The sequence below is a fragment of the Aquila chrysaetos genome, chromosome Z, assembly GCF_900496995.4.
Source record: "Aquila chrysaetos chrysaetos chromosome Z, bAquChr1.4, whole genome shotgun sequence".
In the NCBI taxonomy this organism is placed as follows: Eukaryota; Metazoa; Chordata; class Aves; order Accipitriformes; family Accipitridae; genus Aquila; species Aquila chrysaetos.
Window position 1 is genome coordinate 4,328,725 of NC_044030.1, and position 19,340 is coordinate 4,348,064.

The 19,340-nt window shown below is 40.4% G+C and overlaps 1 protein-coding gene across 19 annotated transcripts in view; it reads left to right on the plus strand.

The window, feature by feature from the left end:
* Positions 1–19,340, plus strand: part of MEF2C (myocyte enhancer factor 2C) — a 141,860-nt gene that overhangs the window by 89,934 nt on the left and 32,586 nt on the right. For 15 of the 19 annotated variants that reach the window (XM_041121021.1, XM_030004624.2, XM_030004625.2 and 12 more), the window contains one exon: positions 13,234–13,377. In XM_041121021.1, coding sequence (XP_040976955.1) covers positions 13,234–13,377 — 144 coding nt within the window. Of the gene's footprint in view, positions 1–13,233; positions 13,378–13,438; positions 13,577–19,340 lie in introns of all 19 variants that reach the window. The other 4 variants (XM_041121023.1, XM_030004632.2, XM_030004634.2 and 1 more) reach the window with 1 other exon arrangement.

Here is a 19,340-nt window from a genome sequence, read left to right on the forward strand (position 1 = left end):
CCCTTTGGCTGCTGTAAGTGCTGAGTGAAAGCCTGGACCCACTGAAATCAGTCAGGATCTCTTTGCCAGATCTTTGATTTTAATATATCAACAGTAAGAGCCAAACCGCATGTATTTTGAGGTAATCTCATCTTCAGTCTTATCACAGTCTCTGATTTCTTTGGCACAGTCAGCTTCTGATTGATTTTAAATTTGAATTTTCATACTCAATCATAAAATAAATGTTAGAGAACCTGAAGTATTCCTTTATCATTCCATGTAATACTCTTTACCCTTCCTCTAGATTGTCTTATTGGATTGTAAATGCTCTGCAGAGCTTAGGAAAGAGCTCTCACTACTGTGGCAGCAGGCTGATGGCTGCAAACGGCTTAGAAGATAGCCAAGATAATGGAATAAGTAAATGAGCTCGGTTTTCTTGCCACAGTAATGTCGATAGGAAATACTTTTATTCCATCTCTCAAGATAATGGTTTCAGGTTCGGTCTGTAGTTGGTCCAGGCCTCCAGCACGGCAAGATTTTGGGACTGGGACTAGTGCTTGTGCACCTATGGATTTCAGTTTCTCATTAGGTAGCAACCCAGCGTGGTTATTCCTTGTACACAAGCTAAGCGTGTTACAAAAAAAGTCAGAATGTTACTGCCTTCTGAATATTTTTCTCGGATAACCAGAAGTCAATAAAGATTTATCTTTTTCTCAGGAACATAGTCCACAAAACACTACCTGTGTCCATGTTGCAAAACACTGTGAAGTAATAAATCATGAAGAAGGTCAGTTCTTTAAAGCAAATACAGTCCTTCAAGCTGCTCTGGATTTGGCATTCCCAAGTAGAAAAGGTCCCTTTCCTGTATGTAACATGGCTCTGTGAGGCTCCGACTGAGGCTGTCTGAGGAAACAGCTGTGGTATCTGGAGATGTGAGTACCCCCAAGCTATTTATTGCCTTTCCTCCCTTGGAGGTTACCACCTTCGCAGCAGAGTCAGAGGAAGGGAATGCATGCCCACCCCTCGGCCACTCCACCTCCGCAGCTCTGGTATGGGGTGAGTAATCTCAGACGACAGGGCAGAGCAGGCAGCTCTGCACGGTGATTTATACTGCAGCGGCGAGAGCCACCAAAGCTGGTCGGAGCCCACAGATAAGTCCTCACCCAGTGAGACAGTACAAGTCATGCCCATGTTCACAGCGACCTTCATTCCCACCTCTACCAAGTCTTGGAAGAAATGAAATAGATGGAAATCTCGTTCCATTTGTCCAGCTCTCCTGCAGAATTAGGGGACCCAAGCAGAAACATCTTTTGTAGCCCACAGAATTCTCTGTGTGGGAATACCATATGATTAAAGGTTTGAAGATTTCAGACAGTAGGGCTTTGGCAGGCCAATATACCAATTCTTCTTTACAAAACTATAATTTTGTCCAAAAAAAGAAATCCAGTTTTACAATGAAAAAACCTAACATTGAAAGTATGTTTTAGCTGCTTCTGGAGGATGCTGAATTTTTCACAAATAGATGCTTAGTTTCTGAATGAAGATGTTGTTGTTGTTTTCTTTTCTATTTTACCTTCTCAGCCACAAATTTTCTAGTATCTCTGTAAACTTCGTCCTCAGTTCTGGACGAACTTTTCTGACTAGATGTCGAGTCTGCCTGTGCCACTTCTGCTTTCTCAAGGAGTGATAAGAGCTAGAAGCTGCTCTGTTTCTCAAGTTTTCTTCCTTCCCAAACAGAGTACTGAAACTGACCATTATGTTGTTAATTTAACTGAGGTACAGAGGGCAGCATGTAAGCCACTTTTTTGCAGGTGTATGTGAGGATCTGTCTGTGTATATTAAATTTAGACTCCTTACTGACTACATTTCAGTTTGCCTGGGTTTTTCCTTCTTATAGCACCCCAATTACACTGGTAATTACTATCATTCAACTTTTTATAGAGGGAGAAGTATAGAAAAGTGAATTAACAAAGCCCATGCAGGAAGTTAGTAACAGAAGTGGGAGCTAAACTGCAGCTTCTTGGGGTATACGGTAGCAGCTTAACCCATGGATAATCTCATGTAAAGGGGCTAATCTTTTGTCTCCATGATGGCACAATTTGCAGTAATGGAAATTTAGAATTCCCTTGCCTGGAAAGCTTCCTAAAGGCTTCAGAATTTTTTCAAAATCTAACCACTTTTTGCTAATTCTGTCATGTCTGATTCTTTCCTTTCGGGAGAAGTGCCTACTCTTCTCAAGGGAAGGGCAGAGTGATAGAAGCAGTATGACTTTTGAAGAAGTTATGCTTCAGGAAAACAGAGTTGCTTGAAGGACCAGCTTTCTAGGATAATCATGCAGTTCTGGAGTTTCATCCAGCTCCTCCATACAACTCCTGACTGTACTCTCTCACTCCTTTTTTGGCTAGTGTTTAGTTGAGTTATCTGCAAGTTTCAACTCGCAAAGTTTCTGTCTGAATCTTACCACTCCTGTAGGATTTTCCATGGGAAAACAAGACCCAGTTCTTTGTTTCTAGCAGACACTTTGGTAAGCAGACAAATGCGTATCATAGTCTAGAGATTTTAGCAGCTGTTTAAAGATAGATACAGTTTGCACAAATGTTTCTGGTAAATAACAGAACTTATATAAATTGTTGGTCTAACAGAAAAAAACAAAGCCATCTTAAATCAAGTATGAAAGTCTGCATCGTTTGAGTCATCTGTTTTCATAGTTAAAATCATGGGCTTCTTTGAGAAGAAGAATTTTTCTTCTCAAATAGTGCTTGCTCACTCTAAACTTAGTGGAGAGACTTCCTTCTCTTTCTCCTTGGTGAAAACTTGACTCTATCAGCAGAACAGTGAGTTGATGGTTATTGCTTTGTTGCTATTTAAGGCCTCCGTCCTGCAAAGAAACAGGAGACTAGAGTTTCAGAGATCTAACCTCTATTATAATTCACCATTTTTAAAAAATATATTGATTTGGGCATTTTTACCAATGGATAAAACAATTATGGTAGTATAAAAATAAAAGGGAATGTTCTTTTTCCTTTAAAAGGAACTGCTATTCAGCAACATTTGCCCATTGTCATATTGGTACCATTTCTTGTAATACCCTGTAATTTGATCTGCTGTAAAATAAATGTTCAAATTAAAAAAAAAAAAAAAAAAAAAAAAAATCTGTTCAGAACATTGATACATTCAAGATTTTTATGGGAGACCTCCAAAGAAAACCCAGGTGCTGAAGGAAATGGTGTTCTTGTCTCAGTGGGTGGCATTTTCACTGCTGAGTCAGTACTGCACCAGTTCAGTGCTGCTGGAGGTGCTCTGTTTCAGATGAAATGGAAAAGCAAAATGTTGTGGTCATCAGAGATTCCCTGGCCCCATGGTTAAGGGTGAAGGTGTTTGTCTCATGGTTTAGGAAAAATTCCATCCCAAGTAACTTAATATCATATGTTACAATTTTATTTGTCTGAGGTATATATCATTTCTGGTCCTGAAAACTTCATGAGCTAGCGTAGCTACACAAGTTGACGATATATTCACCCCAGGGTGGTTGCATTTTAGTGATGCGTGAAGCAGTCCTTAAGCATACGATTTAAGAATCTCTTTGGGATCTTTTAGAACATAGAAAATGCTCAATATATATGCGAAGTATAATTCCCTATCAGCTGCCATTCTTTCTGTAATGTTTTTGTGACAAAAGATTCTGTAAAATATATGTGTTACTCTGTATGTCACATTTCTCAACTATTTTGAATATGGCATTTAGCATTAAAGGTTCCCATTTATATCATGGAAAAACACCAGCTGCCTTTGAAATAGTTAATTGTTTCTGCAGTCATTTATATTAAGCCCTGCATATTTCAAATACTGTATGTTTGAAGAGATAGTAACACTGATGTAACAGACTTGGTAACACCACTGTACATCTAGAATAACTCAACTGGTGTCTTTACAGCTGTTCCAAATCCAGCAACAGATTTACACTAGTGTAAATGAGATCTGACTTCAGCCTTGTATTTGTGTATATGTCTGACTAAATTAGACACAAATGAAAATGTTGAGGGCAATGCTCCATCTGGAAGGGCTGGAGTCAGTGGAGAAGGATTATAGATAGATGAACATAAAAAGAAGGAGGGAAATAACAACCTGTTGATGATTACAGTGTTTATTTTTAAGTGGCCTCATATTCCCCAAAGAAGCTCAGATGATTCTGCTGAACTACTGTAAAGTTTATTTTTCCATTCATATACTTTCTGTGTCTGGCAGCAAAACATAGTACAAATCAAATACACTATGTCTCTCCAATATCTTCTTCTATTTTAAATATGCTCAATAAAGCTTAGGAAAAAACCTGGCCATTTAAATACTTCATACACTTTAACGGTTTTGAAAAATCAGTAAAGGGTATAATGGACTTTTATATTATGCTGGGGCCAAGGGGCAAGAGGCGAGTCAGAGATGCATCTGTTTTGGCTTTAGTCCCTTTTTGCACCCCTTGGCAGACTGGGTCTGCTTGCAGACTGGTGGTGCTCCTGCCAGTAAACTAGTTGAACGAGCCAGAATATGGTTGTTTTGTCTTTATGGAGTCGTTCTACAAATACTGAGTCTTGAGAGATAGTGGAAGTCTATTTTCTGTAAATCCACCTTCCAAGTTAGAGGATGGAAAACGAGGTATTTGCCACTAGGCAGTGGTGCTAGCCTTCATTCTGCAGAAGAAAGCACACATTTATGGGCAGGGCAGCATGCCTAAAGAGTGGTGGGAAGAACAGGAGAGCAAGCTGATGTTTTCTGCCCTTACCTACATCTTCTGTATTTCCATTACTCAAAAACAGTGCCTTTGAACCCTCAGTAAGGGGTTATAATCATTGGGGTGCTCAAAGAGTGGTGATAATTATTCCGTCCCTAAACACAAGTTTCCTGAGAATAGCTCTAATCTAAGTAAATAACCTGCTAATTTTGTGCAGGAGGCACTGACAGCCAGTGTCTGGGAAGTTGTCAGGTTTTTTTAACACAACAGAGCAGAATTTGACTCTCTTTTCAAAGTACAGGTTTAAAAAACAGCTGCACAGAAGTTTCATTTTAACACAGCCTTTGGGTGTAGAGGGTGCATTTGACAGTAGAGTAAATTTTGAAAAAAGCTTGAAAGGAATTTTGTTTGTCCAAGGCTGATTTTTTTTTTTTCTTTTTAAATCTCACATATCTGTGGAGGTGATTTCATCAGAAGCTGTAATCACAACTAGGTCAGCATAGCATTTATGTCACTAATCTTAACAACTCCGGTTAATCCCACACGTGAATTCATTATTTAGGAAATGCCAATCTTGTTGGAAAAGCACATCCCTTTTTTTGTCTCTACTAATCCAACACACCAGCAACATTAAGCCGGTGTTATACTGTATCATAGCAAACAGAGGCTGGTCATGCCTATGCGTGAAGACTTCTAAAAAATCCCTCTAGACTTGAACAAAAAGGTGCTGAGAAGTGATCTAGTAGAGGGTGTGTACGCGTATGTATAAATATATGTATAGAGATATATATATACACATGTATTTATGTATAAATATCTGTAAAGCGCAAGTGCCGTCTTCCTGTAGGCTGCAACCACATGAGAGCCAAGAAGTGTGACAGCAGCACCGGTGAAGAAAAACCCAACCCCACTCCCCTTCCCCCCCCCCCCCCCCCCCAAAAAAAACAACCAACCAAAAAAAAAAAAAAAAAAAAACCCAAACCCAAACGGGTTGGCCGGCGTGTCCGGGAGCGTAGCGTGTCCCCAATCAGCGCCGCGGCCTTGGGGACAGCCATCTATGGCCATGGGGCAGCAGGTGCCGGCGCTGACAGGTGGGGATGGCGGGGATGCGTGGCATTGCTGCGGCCGGGACGGGGACCGTGCTCCCCGCCGGGCTGCGGCCGCATCGCGCCGGCCGGTGCCGCCAGTCACTTGATGCTCCGCTCCCCCCGTGGATTCCCGGGATCTCGGACGGGTTCTCTGCTGCCCGTCTCCTCTGTCAAGGCCGGGGAAACGCGATCCCTTCCATTGAGGGTTGGCGTAGGAATCGTACGTCAGCTGGCCGGGGGGGGGGGGTGTGCGCGGGGGGGGATTTGTGGGGTTTTCAGACCTTTTGCGCCACGACGACAGACGGGAATAAGCCTGAAGGATGAAGAAGTATCCTTACTTAGAACCTCGGGAATCATTCAGAGTGAAATTCTTTTTTTAAAAAAACAAAACAGTCTACAAGCGCGGTGATAGACAGAAGCCTTTCGTGTGTCCCGTGAAACAATTGTGAACATAGGAGGGTGTAAGCTTAGTTGCGTGCGTTACCAGAAATTTTAATACAAAGCTTTAATGCCGGTGTCTTCGTGTGATTCACTTTTGTTTCTTTCTGAGAAAATCCAGAAAGATACATGGTTTAGATTAGCTGCTATGAGATCTCGCATCTGACATATCCTACTCCTATTTATACTTACAAAGCCAAACTTGCCTGGGTAATTTAAGTCAATACCAAATAGAAGAGCGCTGGCGAGCGGGTAAGATTGAACATTAAAGGAAGGGATTGTGCTTGGCCTCTTGCGGAGAGCAGCCCTCTGCCATCCCCCCATCTCCAGCCTCACCGCCTCTCCAGAGGGGTACCCCGGGCACGGCAAGGTGTGCTCTCTCCTACGGGCGCAGGAGACCCGCTGCGGAGAGGCGGCAGGACGGCGCGGTGAGGTCCTGCCGCGGACGGCAAGGTCGGAGCGAACGGGCTGCTCCTCCGGAGGGCTGTGCGTCGCCCCGGCTCTGGGGCTGCAGCGGGCGCGCCGCCTTGCGAAGCTCCCCCGTGCCCAAGGCACGTAGCACAGCGATGGGGAGCAGAGAAGCAAAAAATCGCGCTGCCCCAGCGCCCTTTCGGGAAAACACGGATTCGTTTGTTTTTACGCTCGTATTACAAAATACTGTAGATGGGCCTTGGCACACGTCAAGAGCGTGAGTGGAATAGACGGAACTCGGGAAGCAGGTAGAAACCTCGTGTCCTGATGAGCTTGCGGCACACACGTATAAGCATTCGTAACACGCCGGTCGATCGTTCGTAAGCAAAGAGCAGCAGATGTTGCTGGCGAAGGGTGTCGGCATTGTTTGGTTTCACAAGAGGTGTGATTAGAGAAGGTACTTGAAGGGGGAGAGAATAATCACTTGGCATGCAAAAATAAGTGTCAAATCCAAGCAGAGGGGTTGGTGTATTGTTGTGAAAAGCACACTCGTGTATTCATTTGAAGAAGACAGACATACAGGACCAAACAATGGAAATTTTTTTTTCTTTGAAACTTCGGTGAAAATAAAATAGTAACAAAAAGGTTAACATGTGGTTATAGAGCTTCAGCTATTATATAAGCCCTGTAGCTTATTTCAAAAAGAGTATAAACCACAAAAGCATTTTATGATTTATACAAAAGAGGTAATAAATGTTCCATTTTTCTGTGTTACTGGTATACATTTTTTTTTTTTGTCTGGAGCTTGTTAGATAACAGTAAGTATAATAATGTTTTATCTGATTCTCCTAAATACACAATTAAAGTACATTAGTACCAGCATACTAGTTTATGTTCATTATTAAATGTAAAAATCTAAGAACTCTACATTAATGGAACATAAAATTTGAGATTTTAGTTACACAGAAGTCAGGGAATTCAGATGGGTGGTTCCCATAGCAACCTATCTCTTCCTCTTTGTGTTTTTCATTTCACTAGAACCTTTCATTACTTGATTACACCATACATTGTATCGTGCAATTTCATCATAAAATTTCACCATTATATAACTGTGCAGGAGAAGAGAGTGAAGGTTGTCTTCACTCAACACTTTCTAACTTTAATGTTTCTGTTGCACAGAGAGCAAACTGAAGCTTAAATGAATCAGGCCCATGATCTAAATATTTTCTGCTTTTTTGGGGGCCTCCATAAATTTGGCCATGTTCTTTGGAATGGCTATAAATAATAAAGCAGTTGAACACAATAGCATATCATTCCTTTGTAATTGGCTATTGTCTGCCTTGCCACGTAGATATGTAGCTCCAGTGAGCAAAAGAGACACCAAACCATTTTTCATTTGTGGCTAAAAGATTTATCCCATCCAGATACAGGAAAGAAAGTGATAGTGGAAGATGGAGGGCACTTGTGGTTTATGTCTTCTGAGAGTGGAATATAATTTACCAAATTACAACTCTGTGGATTGTCATGGTCGCTAGTGGGGTTATCAGTTAGAGATCATTGTGGTGGCTTCTAGACAACATAACAGATACAGGAATTTGTAGAACTAGACCTGTAATTCTGAATTTTTCCATACTGTAAATTTTGATTACAGATGAAGAACCAGTGAGATCACACATTTTATTACACAAATGAAGATAGTGATTAACCTTGCAATAGTTCAGTCTTTTTTGCAGAGGATATCAAAATGAAACAGAGTGGGCTGGTCTGAACCTTTTGGGGACCTTATTGACTGACCTGGTCTTTTTAATTGGGCAGCTATATTGTGAGCATTTCCAAGACCAGATATCTGTGGCTTCTCAAGCCCTGCAGTGTTGTGAGGAGCAGTTCCACAGCAGATGAACTTATTAAGAAGAAAGGAGATACCCCTCTACAAAGATGAGCAAATGAAACGATAGGATGAAAAACAAATTAATTTCTAACCTTCCCCACTCTTCCTGTTAAAAAAATGCTAAAAGAAGAGGATAATACTGCAGAAACAGAGACTGGATTACGAAAATGAAAGGCTTTTCCTCCTCAAAAGCCTTCAAATTGCAATGATTTCCATTGCCTTGATAAAATCAGACCTGGCTGTTAGTGCCATATTTTCTTTTGTGCTTTTGTAGTGATGATAAATTTTGCATGAAATGAAAGTAAATAGTTGTTTATACTTCATTTTACAGCAGCCAGTATGTCACTAAGTCAGCACTTCTCCTCTGAGATTTATAGAGCAGGATTTAGGCTAAATTGCTGGCATATGAGATTTCAGCCAAAGGTTGTTTTCCTTTAACCATTTTGTTTTTCAAATGCCTTGGCTGATTTTAGGTTATTGGAGTCCAATATAATTACTTGTTTAATTGCTTGGAAGAAGCGGAGCTTCCGTAGTTCAAAAATGGCTTATTTTCTTTAAAAATAACTGAAATCTGGCTTGGGGTTCTCTAGAATGCAATGCACTATACAATTGTGTAATTTTATCCTCTTAAAAATTCCCTGAATAGTCATTAAAGCTTTGGAAACTAGCTAATCTCCAAGAGGATGCGATAGGTCTGGCTATTTTCCAGGGTTTGTAAGAGGCTATGACAGCTTAACATGGTAAGAAAAATGGTTTCTAAATCACTGCAAGACTGGGTCAAAGACTCTAGCCTGCTGAAACCCAGTTGGTCTTCGTAATGACTCCAGTCGTCTCCAATATCCAGAACCAGCCTCTGCTTTCAAGAGGTGACAGAGAGCAAAAAAGAGGAAAAATTGACATGGAGTCCAGAGAGCTTCTGAATAAGGATGCATCAGTTAGATACTGGTCTGTGCCCCTTCTAGTTGTGCTGTACCAACTTGTGTTGTGTTGTGTTGTGTTGTGTAAGGACAACAATAAAGGACCTTTATGGGAAGTATAATGTGGTACGTAATGATGTGGAGGAGAATAAAGTTACAAACAAGGCAATAGAATAGGCAAAACTGTAGCCGGCGTGTTGAGAAGCAAGAGATAATGCTAAGATACTGAGGATCATTATATTTGTCCTGAATACCACCCAGGACCTTAGTGCAGAGGATAAGTGTGTCACTTTCAGTCTGCTCTCCTCCCCAGAGAACTGTGTATGTGAGTGAGTGTGTTCATGTGCCTGTGCAGTCTACCAGTCTGTTCTCCTGTCTTTTGCCTTGTAATTTCTTCATTTTTTATTCAGTGCCAAGCAACTCTGGCACAAAGGAGGGGTCTCACAGACAATGAAATTCCAACAAGTTTCATTAAAATTATGTGTTCTTGTGCAGAAAAAGAGAACCAGAAATTACTCCCAGAAAAGACACCCAGCTGAAGGCAGTGTTGCAGCATGAGTCCTTACACACAGAAGCAACAAAGAATCAGCAGAAAGATGGATAGGGGGCACAAGAAGCCCCAAAAGACCCAGCCACAGGAAAGCTTCTCTGGATATTGCACTTTACCCCAAAATGCAATTCACAGGCAACCAGGCATTAGTTCCAGCACTCACAAAGCTAGGATCTGTGCCTCTGACTGCAGCACACTTGTGAAAACTTCTGTTGCCTAACCTTACCACAACTCATTGAAGCACATTCTTTTTTTTTTTTTTTTTTTTTTTTTTTGGGGGGGGGGGTGGGGGAGGCAGGACAAGGGACAGGGAAAAAGTGCACTGCATTAGTGAGCTTGATTAGCCATGTCAGCCAAGATACCATCCAAACACACAGATTGATGGTGTTTGTAAGGGAAAAGTTTGCCTCTACTCTTTAGGGCTGAAGTTAATTTTGGGTGCAATACCAACATGATTTTACTAAATTTGGTCTTTGGCTTTTCTGGTCAAAATAGAGCTTGCTTATTCTCTGCCTGGTGCCACAGCAACCTGCTTTCTAAGGGTATGAAAAAAAATGTATGAAAATAAAAACATTACTATGTTGGGAGGGAATCTGGTCTCTTTTCAGAGACTGCTGCAAGACATGCATTGGGTTACATTGCCTTTCCTCCTCTGAACAACTGAAAGATGGCAGTGCATTCTTGCACCTCTACAAACCATAGAAGTGACTATTTTATATGAGTGCTAAGTAGACAGTCGCAGAGCTTTAGGGCATTGTGAGTGTGCTGAGGACAAGGTGGATCTTCTTTCACCCAGACACAGCCATGTGAATGCAGCAGACAAGGATTTGGGAATGATGGGAGAGGAAAAGATTCAAAGAAGTGGCAAAACATTCCCCCTCTTGTCTCTTCATGTTGCTCTTGATCTGGGTTGTCTGGTAGGATAACAATTGTGCAGCTACCTTTCCTCACCTATGCCCATTCAGTTGCAGCTGTGTTGACCTCTGGGTAAAAAAGAGGTCATTTCCATTTGTAAATAGAGGAGCTGGACTGTCATCTCAAAGCTTGGAGTTGAGAATGCCGTCCAATCCAGCTCACATCAGCATCATTCCTCAGAGACTCCACGTGAATTAGCAGGTCTCCATCAGTGACTCAGATGAGCTCAAGAAAAGGTCCCAAGAGTGCTGATCTGGGTTTCATGTCTGGCCAGCTTGATCCAATGCATCTTGAAAACAGAATATTTTATGTATTCAGAAGACAACTCTTTTGGACTTACATGAGAGTTGAACATTAATTGAGATTAGTTAGTCAGATGTAAAAAGAGAAATTTCACTTTTAATATCTCATATTGTATCTATTGAATCTATCAAACAACAGCTGATTGCAAAAACCCTCTTTATAATTGGCTTGTTTCAACCTAGTAGCAGTACAAATCATACACGACTATATCTGTTCTGCTAGTTAACATTTAAAAGATAAAAGAGAGATAAGAGGGAGTGGAGAAGAAGTGTAGAGAATCATTCATGTTGTTTTAGCTTCCTAAGGTTTGATTCCAATGGATTTATAGTTTTGTCTGTGTGTCAGTAGTAGCTCGTGGGATTAGACGTGAAGTCTGTATAGATACGAGGTTTAAAAAGAAAGATCTACATTGAGCCAGCTTTCCAAAGTTGCCTAAATCTGTTTCAGAGGTCCACAACATGAGTTTGGAAGGTTCGGATCTATTAGGGCAGATCGCCATCACTTTGCTGACTTGATGAAAATGTGAGGTTCAGGGGGTGTGTCTCCACAAGGAGAACAGCTTTATAGCTTTTGCAGGAATCAGAGGGCTCTGTTCTTAAGTCTCAGGTAAAATGCAGAAAATGAAGTCTAATTTTTATTAAATAAATACAATACTACAGTAACAAGGTATGACATTATAATACTTGAGGGATTTAATGGTGGTAAACTGGGCATTCCCATAAAGAAAATTATTAGGAGATGTACTTTTCCAAAAGGAACAAAAAGCTCAGATTAGAGGCAGCCATTCTGAGAAGGCAAAAAGAAACCAGTTAGAGTATCCCACACTAATACACAGCACAAGCATAGCCACTTATTAACACAAGTGCTATGTGATCTATATGTTGTAACTCAGATTGCTTAGCCAGGTTGCAACTCAGAATTAACTGCAAGCTGTCTAATAAAGTTTATAGACAGCCAAATGGACTCTCTGAAGAGTTTTTGACTGAGACATTCTTCAAGCTGAATTTGAGAAATCTTACAAATATTGACTTTGTGTACTATTGCTTGTACTTGGGGAGTCCACAAAGACTTGTTTCTCATATTCTTTTCCCTTAATGAGTGTTCTTTGGTGATCTGTCAGGGTAGATCAGTTAAAACCTATTTGAGGCCAGCCAACCATTCTGAATTGTTAGCTACTGATCTCACTCTGTTTTTAAGCTTTTTTATCTCCATTATTTATCTTGGTGATGATGATCATGATTGTGAAGGTTGATTTGAGCTGCTGAACCTGAAATTCATCTGGTTTGACTTTTCACTAAGCGAGTTATAGCAGTGCTTTTTCCTGTACATTAAGCTTCAGCACTGTGCATTTGTAGCACTGTAACTGGAGTCAATAAAAAGTAAACACCATGTCTACAAGCTCTTAATCGGTATTTCACAGCCACATTAGCAACTCTGTCCTCCCTCTTGTCCTGTCAAAAGCATACACTTAGGAATGGCGGGGCATTGCTAATGTCATACCCTATATCTAATTCAAAGCCAGAATTCAGTTTAGGTACTCCTCTTTCTTTGTTGCAGGTTTGTTGGTTGTTTTTTTTAATTTCTTTCTCCTGTATCTTTATTTAGAGAAAAGGAAAACACTGGGGTATTCCACTGTGAACAGTACATGTCCTTTGCTTTTAATGTTCATTCATTTCAAATGGATAAATATCTTAAAATAAATCGCATTCTGGGTGGGTATCTTAACCTCTTAATGCTATCGGACATGGTTGGGGGGGGCTACTATCAGGCACTTTGCCAGATTGCCATCTGCATTCTTTATTGACCGATTCCAGTTTCAGAAGAAAGAGGTCTGTATGGTCCTCTCTTGCCGCTCATAATTGGAGACCTACAGCATCGATGTGGATCCCTAATCACTTTCTTTCCCTAAAGCGTAGTGTAAAACCTTCCACTGCTGGGCTGTTTGTGTTACTGTAACACTGCTGAGTCTTTCTTGCAGCTTGTGCCAAGGATTGAACTTTCCAAATTATGTATTTCAGACATTGAGAAAGAAAGGACTTAATGGCTGTGACAGTCCAGACCCCGATGCAGACGATTCAGTAGGTCACAGCCCTGAGTCTGAGGACAAGTACAGAAAAATTAATGAAGATATTGATCTAATGATCAGCAGGCAAAGATTATGTGTAAGTACTCTAAGCTCCCTTTCATTTTTTTTACTTTTTGATATTTCTCTGAACCTGGCAGGCATTGAACAAGAAAGAAAACAAAGGTTGTGAAAGCCCCGATCCTGACTCCTCTTACGCTCTCACCCCACGCACTGAAGAAAAATACAAAAAAATTAATGAAGAATTTGATAATATGATCAAGAGCCATAAAATACCTGTAAGTACCAAAGGTTAGATGGCTGTCTGCTGATAACTGCTGCAGTAACAAACCATAACCCTTTCAGTTCTGGCTTCTTAAGGAAAACATTTCAGCTGGAAACAGGCTTTAATAGCCCAATATATAATTAAACACTGTGGTCAGAAAATTTCACACAACATATTTTTCTTCCAAGTCTCTACCTCTGACACACAGACAAAGCCTACTATAGGTGAAACCTACAGAAGGAAGTGAAATATACATATATACATTATATTCACTTGATTTACAGAACTGTTTTACCACACCACTCGCCTAAATTATATCTAAAAAATAACGATGGAAATGTTTCTTTGTGGACAGGCTAACAAACCCACAGAATACTTTCTGTGGTGATATAGAAAAAACGATGTAGAACTGAAATTCCTTTATATATAGTAATTAGTGTGTTCTGTGCGTGTCACTTCAGTTCTCAAGTGTCTCTGCTAAACTCAGTTGCAGCACTGAAGGGTTACAGCTACTTGCTCGCTGCAGAGAAACAGACTGCATGAGAGCCTAATGGTAGGATTCAGACATGTTTGTGTGTTGGGGTGATTTTACAGCTTTATCAGAGAATTTGCTTTGACCTCATCAGCATTTCTTTAATGCTTTAACATGAGCTAAATTTTGTTTTAACCAAGTCAAGATTTCTAACCATCGGTCATATGCCTTGCCAGATATCTAAGAGAAATAACTCTGCATGTGCTATTTTGTTTGCACAAGACATACAAGGGGAGAATACTTTGTCATTATGTTTGATATTACATTTTTTAAGCCAACAAAAAGAATGTGGAGGTTTGGAGGTTATATTTGGCCCTTCTTCCAAATGTGCGTGCAAGAGAAAATAGCAAATCAAAGATTTGCCCAGGTCCAAAGAAGCATCTGAATTTGCATAGGTAACTGCTTGCTTCTAAAAGAGATCATTTGGATGTGTTCATTCCTCATTCCCACAAGTAGTTTGCATGGTTAGCTGCCAAAAAGGATGTCTGTATACCCAGAATGAGCAAAGTCTCTTCTGTAGTGCTAGTCAATTGTGCATACAAAATCTGATACCTAAGCCGAGGATACCTCTTAAGGATGCTCAGATTCTGCCTCATGCAGTGTAGCTGTTCTTTCCATTAATTCTCAGCAGAAAGCTTTTCACTCAAGTTAATTAAAATTTGAAGAAATTCTCACATCATGGCAAACGTATTTTTACAAAAAAAAATTTAAATAATAAAGATTTTCCTAGAGACCAGAATGGCACCAAATTTGATAAATTAGTATTTGGAATGGCTGGTTAAGGATGCCCAACATGTATATAAAATATCAGATAGGAATACATATACATTCCATCTTTTATTAGCTCCCTTTTTATTCGCTTCTTTTGCATAGCTGTTTTTCTCAGAAAAAAAAAGCTCTAAAGCTGTCACCATGAATTTGGTTGCTCAAGATGGAACTCAGTTTGACAAACGATGACTGCAACATTTAGGGTGACCGTTATAAGCTGGAATGCTTAACCCTTTTTCACGTCAAAATCTTAGCAATTGCCATTCCTTTCTTTCAAGGATGACCTTTTGGCTTGTTCAAATCAAAGTGACGGAATTTTCAATCAGATAGTATTTAAACAAGCTACCTTAAAAATTGTGTTTGGGATGGTCCTTCAGATCCTCTGTTTCTCTCATGCTACCTGTTTTTGTTCCAACAAAGCAGCACATGTTATAATCATTTGAAATCTTAAGACATGAAAAAAACCCTTGGAAAAAAAGTCATTCCTGTGGTAGTGAGTTCTATCACTTTCTTTATGTCCATAAGCATTTGGGAAAATGATCCTTTCTATAAAACTAGGAAAGTTTTAGGAATTAGAAACAACACACTTAATCTAAACATGGTACATCACTTTTGTCCTCCCCAAAATCAATGGACTTTCTCTGGTTTATTTCATTAAATTTAACCTTTTGATGTCAAATATAGTCCTACTTCAGCTATTAACATGGTGATTAACTTGGTTTCCTGAGCTGTATTTTGGGTATCATGTAACTTCCTACCTTGCAGGGGTGTTACAAGGTGCAGTGTATTATCTTTTTGTGAAATTACTTCAGAGATGCTTCAGAGATACAGAACTGCAAAATGTTAGCATTTCTTTTCATGTAAGACAGGATATCCCTTCTTTGAATACTTCACATGCAGAGCTCAAGGCCTGTGTGCTCCATCAAGCTGCTTACCACAAAAGGAAGAATCAGTAGATGTTCTCCCCTAATGCAACAGGAGCTCCTTCTCTTGGCATAAGCCAAGATGTAATGAGCAAGATAGAGCTCAAAGCTAGTGCATAATGGAAATTTGCAAATCTAATATATGTTTTTATATATATGTATTATATATTATAGTGTATACGATAATTTCCTTAACTGTGCAAATCAGTATAACTTCAGGGAATTCAGGGAAGTTACATTCATTTACTTGTGATCATCAAATGTAGCCAAGAAAGTTGGGGGGAAGAAAGCAAAATTGAACAAAAAGTCACCAAGTCAAGTCATTAAATCACTACTTACAAAATATATAAAACAATGCAATGCCTGTGCCTGGTCTTGTAACAGAATAAAGCTGCTGCCAAATGAAAACAAAATTGGCTTTTGCTCCTAACAGCTAAGGCCAATAATGTTTCCTCAGATAATTTTCTGGGGATAAGTATTTATATTGTTCTAAAACATCTGATAATAATTAGACATTTATTTGTAGTTTTCATAAGAGTGATGAAAGCAGAGGAGACAGAAATAGTCCACTAGAAGGGAGCTATAAGTATCTCTGTCTCTAAATAAATGAAGGCCTGGTTGAACATGGGAGGGATAAAAGCAATATTTAACACAGAATGTTTGGTCCATTAATTTCCAAGGGGTGTGAGTCCCCAACACTTTGCTTTGCACAACGTACCACAGCTTGTGGAGCACACGGCTGACACAGTGTGTGCTGCACACTGGCAGTATCCTCCTAGGTGAGCCATCTGCCCTCTTTGGCAATTGTGTCCAAAGGTGAAAAGACAGAGGGAAAAAAAAAAAAAAAAGGCAAAATGTGGCAAGCTGTGTACACGTTAGAGTAAGGCTTCATCTATGTTAGTAAATTAGCAAATGGCAAAGAACATACCGAGGCAGCGGGAGGTGCTTATCTCTGCCCTGAATTGTTTGAACAGTCCCTGGCATGCTTTTGGCACTGGCCAAATAATGCTCTCCCAGACAATTTCTTAGCTCTGTTTGGTAGTTAGCCCAGGCCAGGAACAATTCCCAATTGTCAGTTTATATGTAGTCATGATGTTTTTGAGGTTGAGAAAGCTTAATAGTATGGACATGGACTGCTTTGTGGCCTCAGATGGCCTCAGTTTCTAGGCAAGTTTGATTTACTAATATAGATATTACGCAAGTGCATCATAAGCTTTAAAGTCCACCAGGCCTAGCTGGAATAGATATGCCCCGTGACTTACCACCAAGAATGACTAGGGAATCTGCAGGAGGCTGCAGTTCTTGGTGAAATAAATATAAGACTGTAACAAAATTTGGGCAACCAGAGCAAAACTGTAGCTGGGGACTTACTGTTTAATAGTGGTGCTTATCCTGACAAACTTCTCTTTCTAACCTTTCACTACTGAGGAGAAGAAATAAAAACTACTATATTCCAGACATAGTGTGTATTGTGCTGCAAAGCAGAGAGTAAACTGACTTTGCCCTGATAAAATTGCCTATGAAGTACTCTGTAAATAGATGTAAGTATATCCAGATAGTAGGTAAAATAGTGAATATGAAACCATTGCTACAGAAATTAAGAAAATAATTTAATTAGTTTAAAAAAATATATTTAAAATGACAAAATGAAAGCTAAGTAACTGTTTCAGCAATGTTTTTATATTTCAGTGATGACTAGAGAGACTGGCAGCCACAAGAGCAACCAAGACTGGAGCTCTTTTGTGCTGTGCTAACATAGAAAAAGAAGATTCCAGCCCTTGAAGGGTTTGGTTTGTACATGGAAGAAAGACAGAGTGTAATGATGAAAGCAGACAAGCCTGTTGAGGATTAGCAAGACCTTCAGACTTGCATTTGTACCCGTGCTTTAGTTTAGATAACTCAATAGAAGTTTGGATTAGGAAGAGAAGTTAAGAAAATAGAGGCAGTACTGATGTCCACCCAGGCTCGGAGGGCAGAGTTTGCAGATCTCATGACAGAGGTGAAGAAGACATTGTGCAAAGTGCTCCCTGGTGGGTGATACTCAATCATCTGAGATGGGCTGGCAGTCAAGCAGACAGGATCATGTGCTCAAAGCCAACAGGCAGAGAGATCTCCACCACAGCCCTGAACGTTGCAATAACAAGGGACTCCATGTTGGCTTATTTGTGTCTCATGTCAGGCTGGAGGCGGAGCTAAGTCATCTCTCCTCATGTTAATTCACTGGCTAAAACCTTCTGAAAAGGCAGAAACCAGCAGCAGCAGCTGATTTTGAGCTCCAGGAACAGCCATGCACTTCTGACTTACACGGGATTTGGGAACCCTTTGGGTCCGTCTGTGACCAGTGAGGAGAAAGTCTTGCTTCAAAACATACCTTCAGACTGATAAGATGTTTCAGATTATGCTATGTGAACCTATTTCCAAGGGCCCTAGACCTCAGTCAAGACATACGCTGGTACTCCTTGTGCTAGGTACTTTGTAAATTTTCCTTTGACAGGCAAGTGACACATGCAACTAGTGAGCTGGACTTCACCTGTAAGCACATCTGCAGGCATAAAAAGGTTGCTCCTGAAAGAGCATACTTCAGCAATTACATTTTTCGTCACATAATCGTTTATTCTCTTTTTTCTATTTGTGAGACACAAACATTAGTATGTTTCAGAATCCCTACACAGACCTAGCAGCAAGTATAGTTTTGCTCCTTACACACTGAACACGTAGATTCCCAAGACACCTCTCCTCCCCTTCCCAACTCTACTTAAACCAGTCAACTCTATGGAAGAATATGGCCCTTGGGGTGCATTTCAGCTTCTCGGCAAAGGGAGGCGAGTCCCAGCGTGCAGCCTCCCACCTGGGGAGCAATGCCAGCAGGTCCATCCACTCGAGCGCCCAACCTGATCTCAGCCATTATGCTACGGCCATCTCTCACAAAACCAGGCCACAGCTACGTAGAGGGTTTCAGCGCTAAATTAACACCTTGAAATAAGTCCCGAGGCATTTGTGTAACATATCCTTCACATCATACGCTGAACTAAAATCTTGCTGTGTGTTTCAGTGGTTAAGCAAAATGTTTCCTCTATATTTAGAGCAAAATTATGTCTGCGCCTAGGAAGGGGAGAGGACAAAAAAAAAAAAAGAAAAGAAACTTAAGGGATAACTGTAATTTGATGGCTAGCACTGTAATACGCAGGGCACAGCCAACAGCTCTGGCCAGCCAGAGAAGGGACATGTGGATGGCACAAGGTCAGGGTGCCTCTGTTTCCTGACACAGCAGATTATGTGTCCAGCTCTCAACTTACTCCCTCTAGGTACTTGAAGACTTACCAGGACTATCAGCTGCCAACAACAAATTTAAAATCTGTGATTTCCTCCCTCTGAAGCTATTACAAGGCTGGTTTAAAGAATTTTTTGATGGGTTTAGACTCTTGAAGCTTATAAGATTTTTAAATGGCGAATTAAGGGGTACTTCATTTGCATTCAGGTATTTGAATATATAAAATGCTGTCAGGTAATTCTGAAAAGGTTTTCTTTCCCTTCACAAAGGCAAGAAATTAATT